At 47.8% G+C, this 19675-nt stretch overlaps 1 protein-coding gene across 17 annotated transcripts in view; it reads right to left on the bottom strand.

Annotated features, from left to right (window-relative positions):
- Window positions 1–2766: 2766 nt before the first annotated feature.
- SGMS1 (sphingomyelin synthase 1) overlaps window positions 2767–19675 on the bottom strand; it is a 268293-nt gene continuing 251384 nt past the window's right edge. For all 17 annotated transcript variants that reach the window (XM_035008582.1, XM_035008588.1, XM_035008580.1 and 14 more), the window contains 3 exons: window positions 8463–8616; window positions 5122–5288; window positions 2767–4496 (listed from right to left, as the gene is read on the bottom strand). In XM_035008582.1, the coding sequence (XP_034864473.1) occupies window positions 4317–4496; window positions 5122–5288; window positions 8463–8616 (501 nt within the window). In that variant the 3' untranslated portion in view covers window positions 2767–4316. The remainder of the gene's footprint in view (window positions 4497–5121; window positions 5289–8462; window positions 8617–19675) is intronic.

Below are 19675 nucleotides of genomic sequence, written 5' to 3'. Positions count from 1 at the left end.
TGTATTGTTCAAGGGTCAACCGTGTTATCAATTATACTTTAAATGTGACAGGTCTAAACACACCAATTAAAAAGACAGAGACTGGGGCGCCTGGGTGGCTCAGTCGTTAAGCGTCTGCCTTCGGCTCGGGTCATGATCCCAGGGTCCTGGGATCAAGCCCCACATCGGGCTCCCTACTCGGTGGGAAGCCTGCTTCTCCCTCTCCCACTCGCCCTGCTTGTGTTCCCTCTCTCGCTCTCTCTGTCAAATAAATAAAATCTTAAAAAAAAAAAAAATTAAAAAAAAAGAGACTGTAGAATAGATTAAAAACAAAATGCCATTTATCTGCTATATATTCTATAAGAAACCCACTTTATAAAGATCCAGAGAGGTAAAAATAAAGGGGTCGAGAAGGATATATACCATGCGAACACTCATCAGAAGAAAGCTGGAGTCGTTATTTTAATTTCAGACAAAGCAGACTTCACAACAAGGAATATTATCAGGAATAGAGAGATGACAGAACAGTAAAGCGGTCAATCCTCCAAGAAGACATAGCAACTTTAATGTGTATGCATCTAACAAGAGAGCATCACAACACACGAGGTTCTAGGCCACCAGGGGGCTGGGAGGGAACTCAGGGCCGGTCCCTCTTAGGTCAGAGCCTTCCCTTGTCCTCACCTGGGATGCCATTTTGGCCCCTCAAGCCACACCCTAGACATCCTTCAACACAGGAACTAGGACACGGGATTTTGCATAGGCCTCTTAATTTGGACTCCCTACTTCTTTAACTTTGAAAGACATGGGAGTCTGCCTATCTCATTGATCTCGGTCTTCAAATCTTCAGTAAACCTGTCCCAAGAATTCTCAAGAGACTCTCGAATCTTTGCGCTCACCAACCATGATGTGTTGATGGAATAATGAACGGCCAAGTACTACTCCTGTCAATCAGATGTTACACGTACACTCTCGCTGGCAAACCACAAAGCCTCAAGGGCATTTCTAAATCCATAGCATGCATTTTCTCAGTTGCTAGATGCTAAATGACACTGGTGCTAGGCCAACACTCGAGAACACAAAGGATTTCTCACACATGCAAAACACGTGTTAGCTCTTGTGATAAATCCTCCTTCCCTGTCTTCACCGATAGTAAGCCACGGCCGTCTGCACTGTCCTGCCACTCTCCCCGCGATCCCAACCCTCTCCCTCCCTCGTTCCAGTGTTGTGCAACTTCCCCTCACGGACCACGCCCATCTCTGACCTCGAAAGGCTGGAGTCTGGACCTAGCAGGTTGCTTAATTTTCTTGTGACTCATGCTGAGCCAGCAGGCAGAGAACTTTAAGGTGCTGATAAGCAGAATATCAAGTCTGGATTGGCTCGAAGTTTCCTGACGAAAGGGAGAGAAAAATAAAGAATATCAGCATCAGCGTCTGACTCTTGGTTTTGGCTTAGGTTGTGATCTCAGGGTCATGAAATCAAGCCCTGTGTCGGGCTCCACACTCAGTGGGGAGTCTGCTTGAGATTCTCTCTCTGCCCATCCCTGCTGCACTCTTTCTCTAAAATAAGTACATCTTAAAAAAAAAAAATCATTATCAAGGGATCCAAGTAGCATATTCTATACCCTAGTTAACTCAATTCCATGGTTGACTTTTTGTATAACGAAGGTCAAATTAAAGCTAACAGGGATTCTCATTTTATGTGGTATTTATAAAGTTTATGAGATACTTATCACATCAAGTAGGTATTTGGGATACAAATAAAACATTTAGCAGTTAGGAAATTGGCAAAATTAGTCTCTCACCTCGTGATGTGCATTGCCTACTACTCAGTCCATAGTAAGAGGTGTCCCACTTGGCTTTTCCAGGACAGGCACCGATTTCTCCCACTGCTGACTCTTCCCATACAATTTATGAACACTCAACAGTATTTGGGGGGCACAGGGTGCTGGGGAGAGGGTGGAAACCGCAACTCCAATCAGTCACCTCCTGCAAGACGGGGTAGTAACTAACCTTGTGGTTTTGTGAGGGTTAACAATACATGTAAAATGCCCTCCTCATAAAGAGAGCCCAACAAAGGAGTTGTCCAGGGCTTTGTCTTAGCAAACTAAAGGACAAAAAAAGCGCATGTCCTCAATCAGGCTTTATCAAGTGGACTAGGATTCTCCAGAACACAAGATTTCTCTGTCCTTCCTGGGATCTGCAGACAGGGAGCCACAGGATACGTCCATTCATGAACCAGTGCAGTCAGGCATGAATTTCTTTAGTACATATGTAGGATGCAAACCTGTAGTAATCACTTTTTTTTTTTAATAAAACTACTTGACTTAGGAAAAAAAAGATCCAATTTTTAGCATGTGCAAATACTGCATTTTCGTTACGCAAGCTGCCTTCCCCTTCGATACGCAGCACCTGTCCGACACTCAAGGTCAGGGAAAGGCTGTACCAGTGAAATGGCCATCCCAGAATTCTGGTCAACTTGCCTCCAGAGGCCATCCCACGTTCTGACAGAGACACCGGTCCAGAGCCCCACGCAGGAAATCTCACCGGCTTGACATCTCTAGCCAACGTGGACTGTAGCTTGAATTTATTAACTCACCTTCGATTCTTCTTATGTATTTTCAAAAAGACACTCGTACACTTTCAGAAACCTTAAGTGGAAAGAAACAGGGTTGCCACAGGCCCTGTCTCAAACAAAACCAAGGAAGAAGGTCCAAAAACGCAGTGTTTGCTTTAATGACTTCGTCAACGACTTCTGGGAAGGATGTGAACACATTAGAAATAACAGCCATTTATTTTAAGTATCAGGTTTTATTAAAAAGTGCATTTTGATTAATTTATGATCTAGGTAAGCTGTTAAGATATCAGTATACTCTCTGGAATAGTAACTTTACAAATATTTAAAACAAACAAAATTTTAAAAGCCTTTTTATTTCCTTCACCATTATTGTTTTACAATACAAATATCACCTTGTGAATACACAAAAAAACCCTATGGAAGATAATTCTGCTGCATAAAATACAGAATGGATATATATACTTCTTCATTCTTAAAAAACTATTTTGTTCTCCACATTGGCAAGTATAGAAGAGAATACTTCCCCAAACATACTCATGTTAGGAGTAAAACTTAGAGTTACATGCAGTTTCTGCACAAATATATTTTAAAGAAATAGATCTCTGTTTTGTTGTTCACCAACAAAATTGTCGTGAGAGTATGGATAACTAATTTAGAGCTTTCACGTTTTTTAGTTAAATGATCATTTTTCAAAACTCTCTTTTTAAAAACAAAGTATTCATGGCTGTTTTCACTGTATAGTTAAAATCGAACTACCAAATAGGTGATAAAATAATTTAAGTGGTACATGTCATTGCTACCTGCTCACAATATGGGAACAGGTTCTGACTTTCTGATTAACTCCCCCTTTCTTTAATTCATAGCGATTTAAAAACCATAAGCAGTCTTCTGATTTAATTTAGCTATAAATGCAAAATTTAGTAGTGTATACATACATTTATATTTCCATGGAATATTTTATTTTAAATAAAAACATTTAAGATTGCCTACTGACCATACAATCAAGACAAGAAAGGCACTAGAAACATAGACAAATTTCTCTCCCAAGAAGCATTTTTAAATTTTAACTCTCTTCTCTCCGACATGTAAAAATCTTTAAATTTGGTTTTCATAACATTATTTTGAAAAATAAAGTTAGGAAATACTTAGAAAATCACTTTATAACAGAATCTTTTTTTTTTTGCACTTTTTGACACACTCTCTCTGCTGATTTTTACAAAACCCAAAGTTACCGAACCTTTCTGTGTCTGTCATTTTTATTTGAATATCGGTGCAACAGGTAGAAAGATTTCAGAATTGAACCCCATTCAGGTACTCAGAAACCTTCATAGAGACATTTGCTAGAAAATGGCTTACAGCCCAATCTTTGGGGCAAGAGATATGAAAAGTATGTTTTCCCAAGAAAATAATACGCTTTATTTCCAGATGTGCCTGGAAAGACCAGAACTGATGATATAAAAGCTTACATTTATGCTGCTGCATCATATACAAAGGAACAGGGTGGTCGCAGGTTATGGAAATCCCAAACTTATGAACAGGAAAATGTGTACAGTGCATGATAGGTTAAATTCTCTTTATTGTTGTCCAACGCAGGTCCTTTGGAGAGAAAAAAAGATCACAGTGCTGACCAGGTAACTCAATAGGTTAAGTCAAGGTAACTTTTGAAAGAGAACAGGATTAGGGAGGTGTTTGTTTATGGCATCTTCTCTCACGGAGTTCTTAGCACTTCGGACAGCTCCACGCTCCAGGGCCTTGAGCGGCCGTTATGTGTCGTTCACCAAGCGGCTGTATTTCACTTGTCTGCTGAGGTGGACGACTGGCCAGGGGAAGGGCCAATGGTAAGAGCGAGGTACGATTCCTTGGACATTCTTTTCGAAGTACTGAAACGGCCTGTACCACCACACCCTAGCCAGGAGGTTCATCTGGGAAGCTTCTTTTAGCACCTAGGAGAACAAGGACAGGAAAACCACGTCAAGGGGAAGGAGACACTGTCCCAGCCCCAAAAGGAACACACATGCTTTGCTAACCACCTTCCACCTAGAGTTTAGATGGTTTCCTTATTCCTTATTCCAGTTCACCAAGGACCCCAGACCCGCCCCGTGTGCCGCTTGTGCCCCCGTTACACACACGTGGCCACTCTGTGCTCATCTGCTAACTGGGCCACACCCCAGCAGGAAAACAAGCCAATTCCGGGAGCGCACGGACAACACGGGCCTTGCTCCATCTCTCATCCATACATGTATCCCTCAATCAGTGTTTCGGTGACTTTCTGTGATGGACGTTCAGGACTCGGCTGGGGTGGGGGGGATGGAGACCAGGCGCAGCTGGTGGGCGCAGCCGAAGACATTTGTCAGGGGCGGTGGGAGGGAGGCCCTCGCTCTAGAAGGATGCTATGTTTGTGTCGCTGCACTCATACATTCCCTGTTCACTTTTTATTCCCAAGTGGGTCAGCGTCACAAAAGACAACCCCACCTTAGATGCCGGACGGTCCGCCCCCTCCCCCTGCCGTGTGGGCACCGCCGGGCCAGGGGGAAGAGAGGCTGCAATCCCACGAGGAGGGACACTCACTTGCTGGTTGGCCATCGTGTGGTACCACCAGAAGAGTCTCGTGGTGATGTAGTAGGCCACCACCACGTCCACAGTGTAGTGGTCGTGCGCCAAGAGGATGCAGAAGATCCCAACCACGCTGAGCAGCCAGCAGATCCAGTGGTACCACCAGAATCGTCGAGGGGAATCTGCAAAGACGAGACACTCACCGTAGCCCCGTCGTCCCAGCACCTCTAGGGCACCCAACCGCACCTCTATGACCGCTCCTGCACCCAGTGACTCTGACCTTTCCTTCTGGAAACATGTCACGCAGGCAGCAAATCTAAGGGCTTTAGCTTCTACGTAACCAAGGCAAGAATGGCAGCAGCTTATTTTATGATTTTATCAGCGATTGTAATTTATGTTTGGTTATTGCTTGATTCATATAATCATAAAATACAGCTTAAAACGGCAATGGACAGGATAATGCGTCATGCTCTATTAAAAAAAACAAACCACAAAACTGTCCACTGACATTTAAGTCAATTTACTTGTAAATAATTTGGGGTTAATGCTCTAAACACAAATCAATACCTTTTTTTTGGTCTAGAGATCCTTATAGAGGGAATAGGCAGTCATAATTGATACTGTTTTATCTGCTTTCCAACCTCTGTGACCACACGCTAATCTGAAAGTCTTGGAGATTTCTGTTTCTCAAATGCAAATAAGAAAGGATCCAGTTGCCCAGGAATTTGGGTCCAAGTGCATTCAAAGGCAGGGCAGGGTCAGATAAACACCTGTCCATACCACCATTTGGAAGCCCCCTGGTGGGAAAGCATCAAAATCTCTATGAGTGCAGGCTTTCCCACCTTGTATTCTGGAAGAATGGGCTCAAGAAGGTCTGACATTTTACACAGAAATGTCATTTGCATGTGATCCATCCTCCCTACCCAGGGGGAGGAAGTTCACACTTTTATTGGATTCTCAAGGGGTCTAAGAACTAGTCATCCATTTCACCAGTATTTATCGAGCATCTCCTATGTGCCCGGGACAGGAGATGCTCTAGCTACTGAGATCAACGAGTAAACAGGTAAAGAACCTACCCTGTAGGCAGATCCCTTCCCAGCATGGAGGAGAGACAATACAAAATAATTATAATAAATAAGTAAATTATACGCTATGTTAGAAGGTGTTAAATGCCAAGGGAAAATTGAGAAGTTGAACAGGAGAAGCAGGATCAGAAACAGAGAAGGGGAAGGGAAGTTTGCAGCTTTAAATGGAGTGGTCAGGGCAAGGGCGGGCACTCTATATTCCACCCCCAGGAGAATCTGTATTTGCACCCTAACAACACAACAGCAGCAGATACCGTTCATTCCTCATGCAACTCTGTCGGAGCCCATGAATGCTGTCTGTTTTCATTCCTACCACCTCTCCCTCAGCCACAGGGTGGGTACCAGTAGCTCATTCTAAAGATGAGGGAGGTTAAAGGTGGTCCCCAAGGTCACAGAGCTCGTGGTAGCACCAGGACTCAAAATCCACGTTTGTGACCCCAGTCTTCCCGGTCTCCCAACATGGCACTCTGGGATTCCTTCAAGGACAAGGCTTAGCCCCCACTGTAGTACAATCAGCAGGGGGTGGGAGCACTCCCCCAGCCGCAGCCTGCGTGGCCCCCAGCACCATGGCCAGCTCGCCCCAGCACAAGGGCAAGATGGAACCCTGACAGTTCTGAACAGAAACTGTTAGAATTCACTCTACTTGGTCACATGCCAAGTGCGAGTGGAAGAACACCTACACTTCCTTCTCCCGGTGCCCTGCAGCACATCTCCTCTTCTCCTGTCTTCCCTATCTTAGTTTAAGACCAAAACTGGCCCAGGACGCCTAGGGGGCTCAGTCAGTGAAGTGTCTGCCTTCAGCTCAGGTCATGATCTCAGGGTCCTGGGATCGAGTCCCACGTTGGGCTCCCTGTTCAGGGGGGAATCTGCTTCTCCTTCTTCCTCTGCTGCTCCCCCTGCTTGTGCTCTGTCAAATAAAATCTTAAAAAAGACCAAAACTGGGCTTTTAAGCCTTTGGTCTTCAGCTGTCTCCCGTGCTCCCAGTCAGCCCTGCTCTCTGCGGACTCTTGTTTGTGGACCTCTCTCCGTTTCCTCCGCGTCTTGCCAACGCCAACACCATCACGGTGGTTAAGGCCACCCCATGTCTTCCCTGGATTATGGCAGCAGCCGGCCCCCCACTCTCACCCTGCTCTCCAGCCCGGCCCCCTCCACCCATCCTGCACCTGCCCCAGCAGTGGTTTCTCCTTCTCTGGAGGAGGAACAGGATGGTATGGCCCGGTCTCTGAGAGAATGTAAGTTCAGACTCCTCACGGTTTCAGGCACGCTCCATGATCTGGTTCTTACTGATCAGTTCATTTGTGACTTCTCATCACTACCACCGCTCTGAATTCCAACCACACCAACATTCCAGACGGTGCCACACACTCACTCCCAAGACACGTCCACACTGCAGTGTGTGCGTCCCTCTTCCAAGGTACCGACAGCCCGGGTCTACTCACTATTCTTCATGGAAACTGCCTGAATAATGCTCATCGAGACTGTTTTTAACAGTAAAATATTGAGGACAACTGCGTTTTCTATAAGGAGAAAAATTAACCTGTGGTTCATTACAATGGGCCAGAGCCTCATGTCTCACCAACACCATCTGAGAGAAAACAAGTTGGAAGACCACAGAGAACATAATACCATTATGTAGATTTGACAAAACCTCACACCTTGACACGCAAGCACCAAAACATGCATGGACGTGACACAGGAAAATGCGAGAGGAAGGAATGAAAGGCCATAATCACCTCGTTACATTTTATTTGGTTTTTAACGGGTTAAACAAAACAGACACAGCAAATGCTACTATTAAGCCTGAGCAGTGGACAGGGGCATACTTAGTATTATTTTGTGTGTGTCTCCTAATGAAGTATTTAAGTACATTTTTATAAAGGGAATTTCCCATTCAGTGCCTGCCTCATTTAGTGTCCCCGAGCCCACGTCACCGAGCCCCTTCTGTCCCCGCTTAGGGCAGAGGGCCAGGAACTTGAAAACACCTGGTCTATGATCACATCCTACCAGTCCTGATGCTGGAGTCCTGTGGTCTTAGGAGATTTCCTTCTGGCTCCTTCCAGGAGCTCTGACGCATCCCACATGCTACGCTGACACTCGAGGGAACAAGTCACTCCCCACGCCCTACACACACACACACACACACACACACGGGTCACTCCGGGGGACCCTGTGTCTGGGCGCGGTGGGGACAGGAGGTGCCGCCCTCTTGCAGGGGACTCCGCAGAGACCGGGGGACATGGCAGATGTCATGGAAGGCTGCTGTGGACTTACACTCTTTGATAAATAAGTAGGTGAGTGTGAGCATGACCGTGTGACCGCTGTACAGATAGTCCCCACACATGTTGTGAGAGCCAGTGATGGACAGGCCGCCGCCAGCGATGAGCTTCATTATTCTCCGCAGCTGGGCTTCCCAGTCTCCAAAAAGCTGATGGGAAAAGAGAACACAAGATTTGTTATTGGCCCACATGGAAGTGCGCTGTGATTACTACTGTTTAGAATTAAGCTTTCTGATATGGTGATTTCTAATCAGAAATATACATTTGCTCTCTGACTTCATTCTGCTTGCACAACCTTGGGAATTTCCTGAGATCAAGGTGGCTTTCTTTGGTTATTCCTCACAAGGCCCTTCCAACGCACCTGAGCACATGCTAACGAGGTTGCTTTCGGAAAGCCCCAGAGGACGGGGGCTGGATGCCAGCAGGGCTAACCAGGCCGTCAGGGGGCTGGACCTCCGAGGAGGGGAGAAGGGCTGGAGGCTGAGTTAATCACCCATGGCCAACAGCCTCATCGATCCCGCTTATGTAATGAAGCCTCCACAAAAATCCTGAAGGATGAAGGTTCAGAGAGCTTCCAGGGTGGTGAAAGAGTCGAGATACAGGGGTACTGGGAGGAGGGGCGCACCCGGACAGGGCACGGAAGCTCTGCACCCCTTCCCACACACCTCGCCTGGGGCATCTCGTCCATTTGGCTGCCCTAAGTTATATCCTCTTAGAATACAGGGGAAATCTAGTAACATGTTTTCCTGAGTTGTGAGCAACATTTAGCAAATTAATCAACCTGAGGAGTCATCACAGGAACCTCCAATTTATAGCTGGGGGGTCAGAAGCGCGGGGACAACCCAGACATGGGACTGGTGTGTGAAGCAGGAGGTGGGGACAGTGAGTGTGACATGGAGTCTTTAGTCTCTGGGATCTGATACTGTCCCCAGGGAGCCAGGATCACAGTGCATTCCCCACATCTGGTCAGAGAAGCGCTCGGTGTGGGCGCTGAGCACAGAGGAGACGCACGGGAGTGTTCTGCCTTCACGAGTTCATGCTGAGATACGTAAGACCCCACCGTGAAGTCTGCCACTCAATGTTCACTGTTTTTTGGACAGTGCTCGGAAGGGGTCTGGTCCTAGAGATGAAGCATGCGGCCTCGGAACGTTCCTTCGATGCTGGCACTTTCTATAGCACATTTCAGCAGACGTTTACCCAGCTTTTAAAATTATACTGATAGAGGAAGAGTCATTGATTGATTTACTACCAGAGCCATTTTGGGAAAAATATCTAGGAAAACTTCCAGTGCTCAGCTTGGGGACAACTCTTTCGCTAACTTAGCCAAAGCGCCAGAGACTGGAGCAGTCAACTGAGAGAAGACTTGGTTTGTGATATTTGGCGACCGAACCGAGACAAGATACTGAGGTGGATGTGCCTTCAGTCTTCTGAAATTATTATGTGGGTAGAACTGCATGTTTTTCCCTTTTAGTAAGAGTGAGAAAAGTTCATAAATAGATCTACCCGTCTCTGACACACATCTGGGCCACACACTGGACTCGTAAGTGGTTTTAACAATTCACTCACTGCAATTCTTATTTGCTCTGTCAAACAAAATGTGTGCCTGTCTGTATTTTATGCTTGTCAGCACATTTTTAAGTTCTGATTAGTTGCCCAATTTAATCAACATGATCCTTTTCAGCATCTCACCAATGATATTCCAGGCTTTGGGAAATACATATTCTATTACAATCTCCCTTTAAAAAAAAATGTATCCAGATTTCTACTTAAGGATGGCAGGTTGAACACACCACAGAGAGGGTATGGATTTTCACATTCAGAAGGTCACTGAACATGCAGCTCAACAGAAGAAAACAGACCTACATAGCAGGAGACCCCAACGCCTCCAGAAATTAGAAACAAGCTTCATATAAAGGATCAAGACTCAGGCTTTTTCAAAAACAATACTGGAAAACAGAAGGCTTTGGAAGAATGCCTCCAAATTCTGTGGGAAAATGAGTTCCAACTTAGAATCCTATACCCAGCCATATTACTAACTGGCCCTACAGTAAAGGATAAACTAAAGCCATTTTCACATACACAAGATTTCACAATATTTACCACCTATGTACTCTTGTTTTCAGGGAATTACAAGGATGTACTCTGTAAAGCAAAGGAGTAAATGCAGAAAAAAGGAGACGGGACCCACCAGGACGCCAACGAAGGGAGGGCCCAGGGACTGTGAGCGCGGACAGTGCAGGGGGCGGGTAGGTGTGCGTGAGGGTCGCCCTGGAGGAGGTGCCTCCAACAGAGCCCACTGCCTCCGACAGCCCTGAATAAAGAATCACCACATGGGGACGAATGTGTGTGTGCACAGACAGCTAGGAAAGCAAAAAGCAAGGCAATCACTAACTCTACAGGAAACAAAATACTGTGCAGAAAAGTAATCACAGGAAACGACGTGGGTTGGCTACGAAGGGCATTTACAAACTATGCTTTTTTTAAAAAGTCTAGAATGTACATTCCACATGTTAACAGGGTTTGCATGGAAGTTGGTAGGATTTCTCCCAGTCTCTGTCCCAAAGGGACTTCCATTCCTGCTCCTTGGGCTGGAAAGAGAGGGACTGTCTTGGAAGTGTGCACTTCTGGGATTCAGGTTGCCTTGGAGCGCAGGCAGGACAAAGGGGAAGAACAAACAGGAAACTCTTGGCTTATCTCTCACACTTCTCATTTTGGTTTCCTTCCCCAATGTGCCTGCTACTATCTTTTAGTATCCTCTAAACACCACTCCATACATTCTGCCTACTGTTTGACTTGCATTCAGTGGGAAACAGCACGGAGTGTGCTTCCTCCAAGGAATGGGCTATAATCCGCCCCCCCCACCATTAGCAGGCTTTTGATTGTTCATTTTTGAAAGCAGAGATATTTGGGGGGGGCATTCACGTGATCACGTTCTCAGTGGACACTACAAAGCTGTGATAGGAGCTCTCACATCTATACCACCATGAGAGTTATGGTCTCCTAAGGACCCAGAAAAGTCAGTTTTTGGTAAAAATCAAGCAATTTTCTTCAATATCTAATGAACGGCTAAGAAATTAAGTAAACTGGACAAATCGCTTAAGCAAGAACAAGGCCGGGCAGGAGAGGCTTAACAACACAGATCACTCTAGAAGTTAGAAACTGGGGAGCCTTCAGTTTATTAAAAAAAAAAATTTTATATATATATATATATATATATAAAGATGGATACATATAAAGTAACTTTTCCTTGAGCAGCCTCATACCTCACAGAGTTAATGTCCTGCTATCATGCCCCAGGCATCTCTCAAAGTACACGTTCATTCATTCATTCATGCAACGAATCCACCTACTACCACCAGGGCAAGGAACATTTTGTCTTATTGCTGAAGAACAGTCTCACTGCTACACAGAAAATTCACTCTCACCTGTGTAGGCCATGCCCAGAGAGCTGCTCTGAAACCCACAGACCACAGTCCGCACCCGCTGAGGAACCCGGCGTCGAGGGGCAGAAGGATCCGTGGAACCCCGTGTCGATCACGTGCTGGGCAGCCTGCCGCTGACAAGCACACTAGACACTGTGGTCACCCTCATCGTCAACTCCACAGCAGCAGGACTTGGCCACCCCCCGAATTTCGCCTGGCATCCGGCCCTCTGAACTGCTGACGGGTACGTAAGAACTAACACGAGTCACGAAAATGCCCTTCCGTGTGACCCTGAGGCCCTCACAGGGACAGGTCGGGTGCTCACAAGCTCGAGGATGCTCTGGGGAGCGCAGCGGCCTTGTTGCTGCACACGTGTGTCCCTCACCAGCTCTCAGACCTCCTTACTCCCACCTGACCAGGCAGTGGAAGGGCAGCGGCCCGGTGGTCTTACGGAAGAAAGCATCAGCTTTCGTTGGTACAGAGACTCCAGCCTTTTCAACAGAGCTTTCCCATTATCTCGTCCTCTCCTCCCAAGGCCGTCAGGTGGCTGGAGCGGCCATTACGATGGCCATTTGAGAGAGAAGCAAATCAACAGAGAGGCTCTTTCTGTTTCGCACCGTGAGTCAGGGGGATCAGATCCAGATTCTCGCTCTCACCCAAGCAAGCCTGCAGCCTCTGCACCCCAACAGAGAGCCTGCTGTTGTTGCAAGCGTCTCCCCAAGTGACGGAGGCCGAACACTATCTCCAGGCTGCAGGTGTTCTCACCAAATCCCACCCATCTCACACACGGCATTTACATGCAGGCGCACACCGGGGTTCACGAACGGTCCTTTATTCCCGAGTGGTTTTTTTCCTTTTAAATCAAACTTCCCCATTTCTAGAAAAGTTATTTTCACGGAACTCTTTCACACACCGATTGTACATTTTCTGCCTTCTCAAAAAGGTGTTTTCGACTTGACTTTCACTCCGCTTTGTACTGTGCCGTGTTGGAGTGACACTCCAAATGGCTCCGAGTCTGCTTTCACAGGAGCAACGATGAACCCACACCCAACCCAAGCCCCAGGTCAGGGTGAAGCATCTGGGTGCTCGGGACAAACGCTCTGTCCGTTCCAGCTGCAGATGTCTCTCATCTGTAGGATGGCAAGAACCACCTTTCCTTGCCCTCAGCCCTCACTGCCTGAAGTGAGATGATCTCTGGAGGAAGTGACCACAGACATTATAAAGTGCTAACCCGATGTAAGGCAGCACCCCAACCCCCAAGCCCTTCAGGGAGAACTCCATGCCTGGCACCGAGCACGTGAAATCCGGGGCGTGCTCCTCGAACACGCAGCCCTCACGGACTCTCATCTGTGGTCACAAGAGACTTTTCTGAACAACTCCTCCACGTGGGAACTGCCTCATCCTGGGAAGATTTTGCCTCATCCACAAATACCGTATCCACCTCAACTGCTCTTAAGCAGAGAGACTTCAGTACGTACATCCTCTTAGAACTCATATATACAACTTTAAAAAAGACTTTTCCCTCCATTAAGCTCCAAAGGGTTTGGCTCTCTGCACCTCTCTGTTATCAAATGTATCCATCCATTCTTCTTTCTTTTGGGGGAAGGGTTATCGCTATAATTATCAGCAATCAAGCTCTAATCCCCAACCTCAGCCTCCCTTCCCCCCAGTCAAAACTTTATAATTTTTTTCACAGCCTCTAGTAAGGAGACTTACCAAAGCTTCATGAAATCTCAAAGTTGGCTATGCATTTCCATTCACCCATGTTCTTACTTGTCCCATTAAAGAAATCTAGCATTTCAGGGGCGCCTGGGTGGCTCAGTCGTTAAGCGTCTGCCTTCGGCTCAGGTCATGATCCCAGGGTCCTGGAATCGAGCCCCGCATCGGGCTCCCTGCTCTGCGGGAAGCCTGCTTCTCCCTCTCCCACTCCCCCTGCTTGTGTTCCCTCTCTCGCTGTGTCTCTCTCTGTCAAATAAATAAATAAAATCTTTAAAAAAAAAAAAGAAATCTAGCATTTCAGAAAGGCATGATTACCTTTTAACAAAATTATCTTTGCTTTAAGTGTTGAGAGATCCTTTCGCACAACCTGTTCGTGAAGTAAAAATTAAAAAAAAAATTCCCTCAGAGTTTTGTTAGGGAACTTCTAGATCTACAGAGTACAGATCTTCCTCTGTGACTTATGATGGTGTCACAGTCCAATAAACCTATAGTGAGTTGAAAATATCCTATGTCAAAAATGCATTGACTATAACCAACCCACCTCACCTCATGGCCTTGCTGACTTTAACATGCCCAACACGGTTGTGCAAAACCATGTGACGCAAAGCCCACTTTACGACCAAGCGCTGACTGTCTCACGTATCATACTGACTACGGCGCCCAAGTGAGGAGCACAGTCACTGCCCGGGCACTGTGGCTCCAGCCTCACCAGAACGGATCGCTAGCCCAGGAAATGAGCCAAATCACGAAATCTAAAGCATGGTTTCTACCGAATGCACATCGCTTTCCCAGAATGGTAGACTCAAAAACGCGTTAAGTGGGGCCGTGGGCAGGGATCGGCTGAATAATGAAACCCCCAGACCCTTCTCTTAGACTCATCAATTATCAGCATTTTGCCACATTTGCTTCTTCCTCCCTCTCTTCTCTCCTGGACCACGTGAGAACAAGTTGGATATACTAGGATGCTTCACCCCATACGTAGAAGCAAGGACACCGTCTTCCATTGCCACACTCCTAAATGTGTAACAAGGAGGCAAGAGGATCACAGTTTACAGACATCCTCACTCAGGCTCCTGAAGGTCTCAGCACGTCCTTTATAGCGTCTACGCCCCAGATCCAGGGTCCAGCCAGGGGACACATCTCGAGGCTATGTGACATAGTCTAATTTTTCTGTTTCTCAGTCTTTGTATTTAGGACACTGATATTTTTGAAGAGTCCAGTCTAGTTCCTTTTTTTTTTTTTAAAGATTTTATTTATTTGACAGAGAGAGAGATAGCGAGAGCAGGAGCACAAGCGGGGGAGTGGGAGAGAGAGAAGCAGGCTTCCCGCAGAGCAGGGAGCCCCATGTGGGACTCAATCCCAGGACCCTGGGATCATGACCTGAGCCGAAGGCAGACACTTAATGACTGAGCCACCCAGGCGCCCCAGTCTAGTTTCTTTATAGAATATCCCTCCATTTGGTTTTATTGGATTGTTTCTTTGTGCTCAGTCAAGTTGAATGTGATTGGCAGGAAATTACAGAACTGGCGTGTCCTCCTTAGCACATCATATCGAAGAGCATCTGATACCTACTTTGTCCTGTGACTGGTTTGGTCACTTGGCTGTGGGAATGCCTGCCAGATTTCGCCACTAAACACACACCTCTGCCCCTGTATAATTAATCAGCAATCTGTGTTGTTCTTAACGTATGTAATATGATGCCCCCAACCTTTCACTAGTGGCCTTGGGACCCACTCTTGGTTCCTGCTAGAATTACTTGTGGAGTCGCTCCAAATGGTGATTTTCTATTTCTAACATTACTTTTCCATCTAGGAGCTGACCTTTTTCGCCCTTAACACTAATTTTTAAAAGGTTTTTTTACGAATTACTGCCATTCTTTCACTGGGACACTCCAATGATCTCAAACCTGGCCAGTGGGAACCTCTCCAGCAGGAAATATGGCTTCTGAATGAACGCCCTGGCCTGTAGTGTCCATGCAGCTCTGCACCCGTCTCTCAGGAGGCGAGTCCCACCGACCACCCGCCTGCACGGTGACACAATGGATAATGCTTCATGGAGACTCCTTGGAATGCCTACTGGACGCTTTCTGACTCCGGTCACCTCTTCACGCCAGATGGCTGCAGCCATGTTGAAAACCTCTGTCCCCTTCCCCACGCCCCCCAGACACGGCCCTCTCTGCCCGGTCCACACCACCACACCAGTGTGGCCTCACCTGCCTCCCTCCTGCACACAACAGAGACACAGCCCAGCTCCTTGCCTCTCTGCTTAAGAACCGGTGGTACCTGCGAGGCAACGGGCCGGCCGAGCATCCCTGAACCGACCGCATCTCCCCCCGCTCCCTCGGGAGGACTGAATGCAAACAGGGCAACGGGGACCACACATGGCAGGGAGCGGGGACACAGGATTTGGCGTCACTGTGGGTCCTCCATCCTCCCTCCCAAACAGCGTCCTTCCTGTAATGTGTGGGGATCCTTCTGAGGGACACATATGACCCCTTCATACTCCTCCTCTTCCTACCATTCCCGGCTTCCTGCAGCCTAACTCCTTAAAAGGGTGACAAAACCCCTTCGAGTTGGCCCACATGTGCCTCTCTGGCTTTAGCTCTGGCCACTCGCCACAGGGTGCCGCGCCCTGGGTCACCCCCTTCCCCCAGCCCCCTCGACACCTTTCCTGTTCTCCCAGCTCTTCTGCTCCTCGAATCCACCTGGCGAACTCCCACTCGTCCCACTAGACCTGACTCAGACAGCATCCCCTCGGCACAGTCGACACCCAGCGGGGTTTGCCACTTTCTGGGGCCACCACACACTGCCATGGGCAGAACTCAGCAAGTCAGAGCAATCTGCTGGGTTACATGTCTGTCACGGCATCCGGGTGCCCAGCAGGGGGACACCCGTGGTATCGATCTGTGGGTCCTCAAAATTTACCCCACACAGGGAAGATTCTCTAGAAATGCTTGTTCAGGAAACAATCGACCTGCTTGTGTATCATCTACAGTCTCCCTGCCTCACAATCCAGGAGAGCGAGTCTCCCTGGTGATGGCCCCTTCAATAAAATCATTTAGGGGGTGCCCGGGTGGCTCGGTTGGTTAAGCATCCGACTCTTGATCTCCGCTCAGGTCATGATCTCAGGGTCATGAGATCAAGCCCTGTATCAGGCTCCGGGCTGGGTGTGGAGCCTGAGATTCAGGAAAACAAAACAACAACAAAAAACCATTTAGAAAGCTTAAGGTTTATAAAATCATGTAAAACTGCACATATCAAGCTTAAACTATAAGGAAATAGGAATAACTGTACAGAAAGCACGATTAGAGATGTGTAAGACAAATATACATAAAGGACTAATATATAGAAACATCAACAGTAAATAGGGCCAGGAGTGATGGTAAAAATTTTCCTCTTTTTGTATTTTTTTTTTTAAAGATTTTATTTATTCATTTGAGACACACAGATACAGAGAGAGAGAGAGAAAGCATGAGCAGGGAGAGAGGCAGAGGGAGAGGGAGAAGCAGGCTCCTCGCTGAGCCAGGAGCCCGATATGGGGCTCGATCCCAGGACCCCGGGACCATGACCCGAGCTGAAGGCAGATGCTTAACCATCTGAGCCACCCAGGCGTCCCCTCTTTTTGTATTTTTTTAGTGTATTTATAAAAGTATAGTTTCTTTAAAATGGAAAAAATAATCTTTTTAAGAGAGAAAAAAAATAATTTAGCACACTTCTATTTTTTCTTTTTTTTGTCCCTGAAAAAGGAAGAGAATCGTGGAGAGAGACAGAGGAAGGTGAAGAAGAGCTTCGGGATGGGGAAGGCTCTGGAAGTTATTTGCAAGAAACAGTTAAAAGTGAGAACAAACAAAAAGGCAGGTGACACTGATGGTAAGAAACTGGGTGGGGGGGGCAGGCGAGGTAAAATCAGGCATGGACAATTTGGATTCCACACACTCGAATGGAACGACGTGAAGCTGTTTTGGTACCAGAGATGCTGGTAAGGTTGGCGGGAGCTAATCACACCACCAAGAGTGGTCAGCGTGGAGGGTGGCCTGCCACACCCACGCTGCCCCCCCGAGAGCGTGAGAACACACCTGACAGGTCGTGGGGTCCCCAAGAGCGCGGGCCCTTCGCCTTGGGAGCCTGGAGATGGGGCCAGCACCACTCAGCTGCGGGGTGCAGGAGGGGCTCTGACCTCTGTCGTGCCTGTGACTCAGCATGACTGACAGCAGGAGCGGCTACGAAGGCCCTCTGTCCTGACTCTACTTTCTGTCCCACCGAGCCCTTACCCCCCAAGCCACGCAAACACAGCCCTTGTCCACCAGGGGGCTCTTCCCCGCGCAGAAGGACCACACCACTGAAAACCGTGCCACAGAGTGCAGCGTCCCCGCTCCAGTCAAGCCCCCTCTTTTCCAAGGTGTGCAAATCTTGGAGCCACGGAGTCACGGATTAACTCCCGCAACTACTAAGATGAGAGTCGAAAACAGCAAGTTACTTCCGCCTTCAGCCTTCGGCTGTCTGGATCGGGGGCCCAGGGTAGGTTGTTTCTTTCTTTCCCTCCTTTTGGAGTTTGCTACAACAGTTAGAAAAAACTTTCTTACAGGAAGCTAAGACCACTAAAGAATTCTCAAATATTTCTGCACAGTTTTGGGGTTTTTTTTAAACTGAATCCTGAACAGTGGGATCAAGATGACAAGAGGGGGTGTTCTGGTTTGCCCACATGCTCCTTGCAGAGACGCTTTGCTGAGCTGAACAGGCTACTCCCAGCATCAGACGCTCGGCAGCCTCGGCTGGAAGCCCGTCCCGCGTCCACCAGGGCTATAGGACAAGCGCGGCCCAGAAACTCCGCTGGGAACTGAACACACCAGCTTCCCCGTGGCTCCTCTCTGTGGCAGGGGCACCTGCTGGGAGGCCCACTCTCCTTCCTCCTCATTTCCCACAACCATGACATCTTGTCGGGTGAAGCGCACGCCGCCATCAAATGAATGAACAATGGGAACAATTTCATAATTACTGCAGACCTGCTGGACCGCTTTTCTTAGAAGCCACAGGGAGTGAGTACTCGCCTGACGGGAAGAATTAAGCCGGCCAACAATGGGGCCTAACAGGATGGCAGAACCAAGTTCACAGTGTACAGTAAACAGAAAGTGTCTCACGCAGGCCTGGGAAATGAACGGTCACTGGACAGGTCAGACGTAGGAGATAGAGCATGGTCACGACACCAGCTTCTCTTCTTGCCTCCGTGTGGAATTTTGTACCCACAGAGCCCCTGACGTGTCACTGCCACTCACTCTCAGAGCTCCTTAGGACAGACCCAGAAAGCGTCCTCTGCGCCGTGCTGCCCATCAAGGCCCAGAGGCCCTGAGAAGTAAACACAAGTGCCACGGGGCAGGGCTGCGGGGGTGCAAGCCCATGCTGCCTCCGACCTCCGTTCTTCCTATGACTTGGCCTGTATTTCTAAGGGCTGAGAAGCCCTCTCGCTGTGCAATGGTTCAGGGGAGGCTGCTCTGGGAAGACCCCAAATGGAGCCACTAGACCGGATGACTCTTAGTGAGAATCCTTTCAGTCCTGACCGAAGAGCCCCGGGCTGGACTGTAAGCAGCCATGCTGGCCTCTGGGACCCCTCTCCGGCGCCCCTTCTCTCCCAGTGACACGGCTCCCAGGGTGGCGAGCTAGCCTGGACCAGCCATTGGATTCCTTGGGCTTGGGCCACCAGGCCAGGGGCAGCACCAGCCTCCATGGCCTCCCTGGACTCTTCTGTCCAGCTTCAGAAATCATCCTACCTGTGGAGTCTTCCTGCCCAAACTAAATGAAGTCTCCAGAGCCCACCTTCTATTTAGAGAAAGAAATGGAGCAGAGAAAAAGGCTAATCGACATGACAACGAATCAAACGGATAAATCCAGAACGTGGGCTATTCCACAGAATAACCCATCTGATCTCTACGAGTTACAGATGGCAGGGGGGTAAAAAAGGGAGAAAGGACTGCCTAGAATTAGAGACTTAAGAGACACAGCAACTAAATGTAAAGATGTTGGCTCCTAATTTATACAAACCATTTTTTAAAAACGGCATTTTTAAGACAATG

This window comes from Mirounga leonina, unplaced genomic scaffold (genome assembly GCF_011800145.1).
Source record: "Mirounga leonina isolate KUSES-001 unplaced genomic scaffold, KU_Mleo_1.0 Mir_152, whole genome shotgun sequence".
Lineage (NCBI taxonomy): Eukaryota > Metazoa > Chordata > Mammalia > Carnivora > Phocidae > Mirounga > Mirounga leonina.
This window is presented reverse-complemented; position numbering and strand designations above follow the sequence as displayed.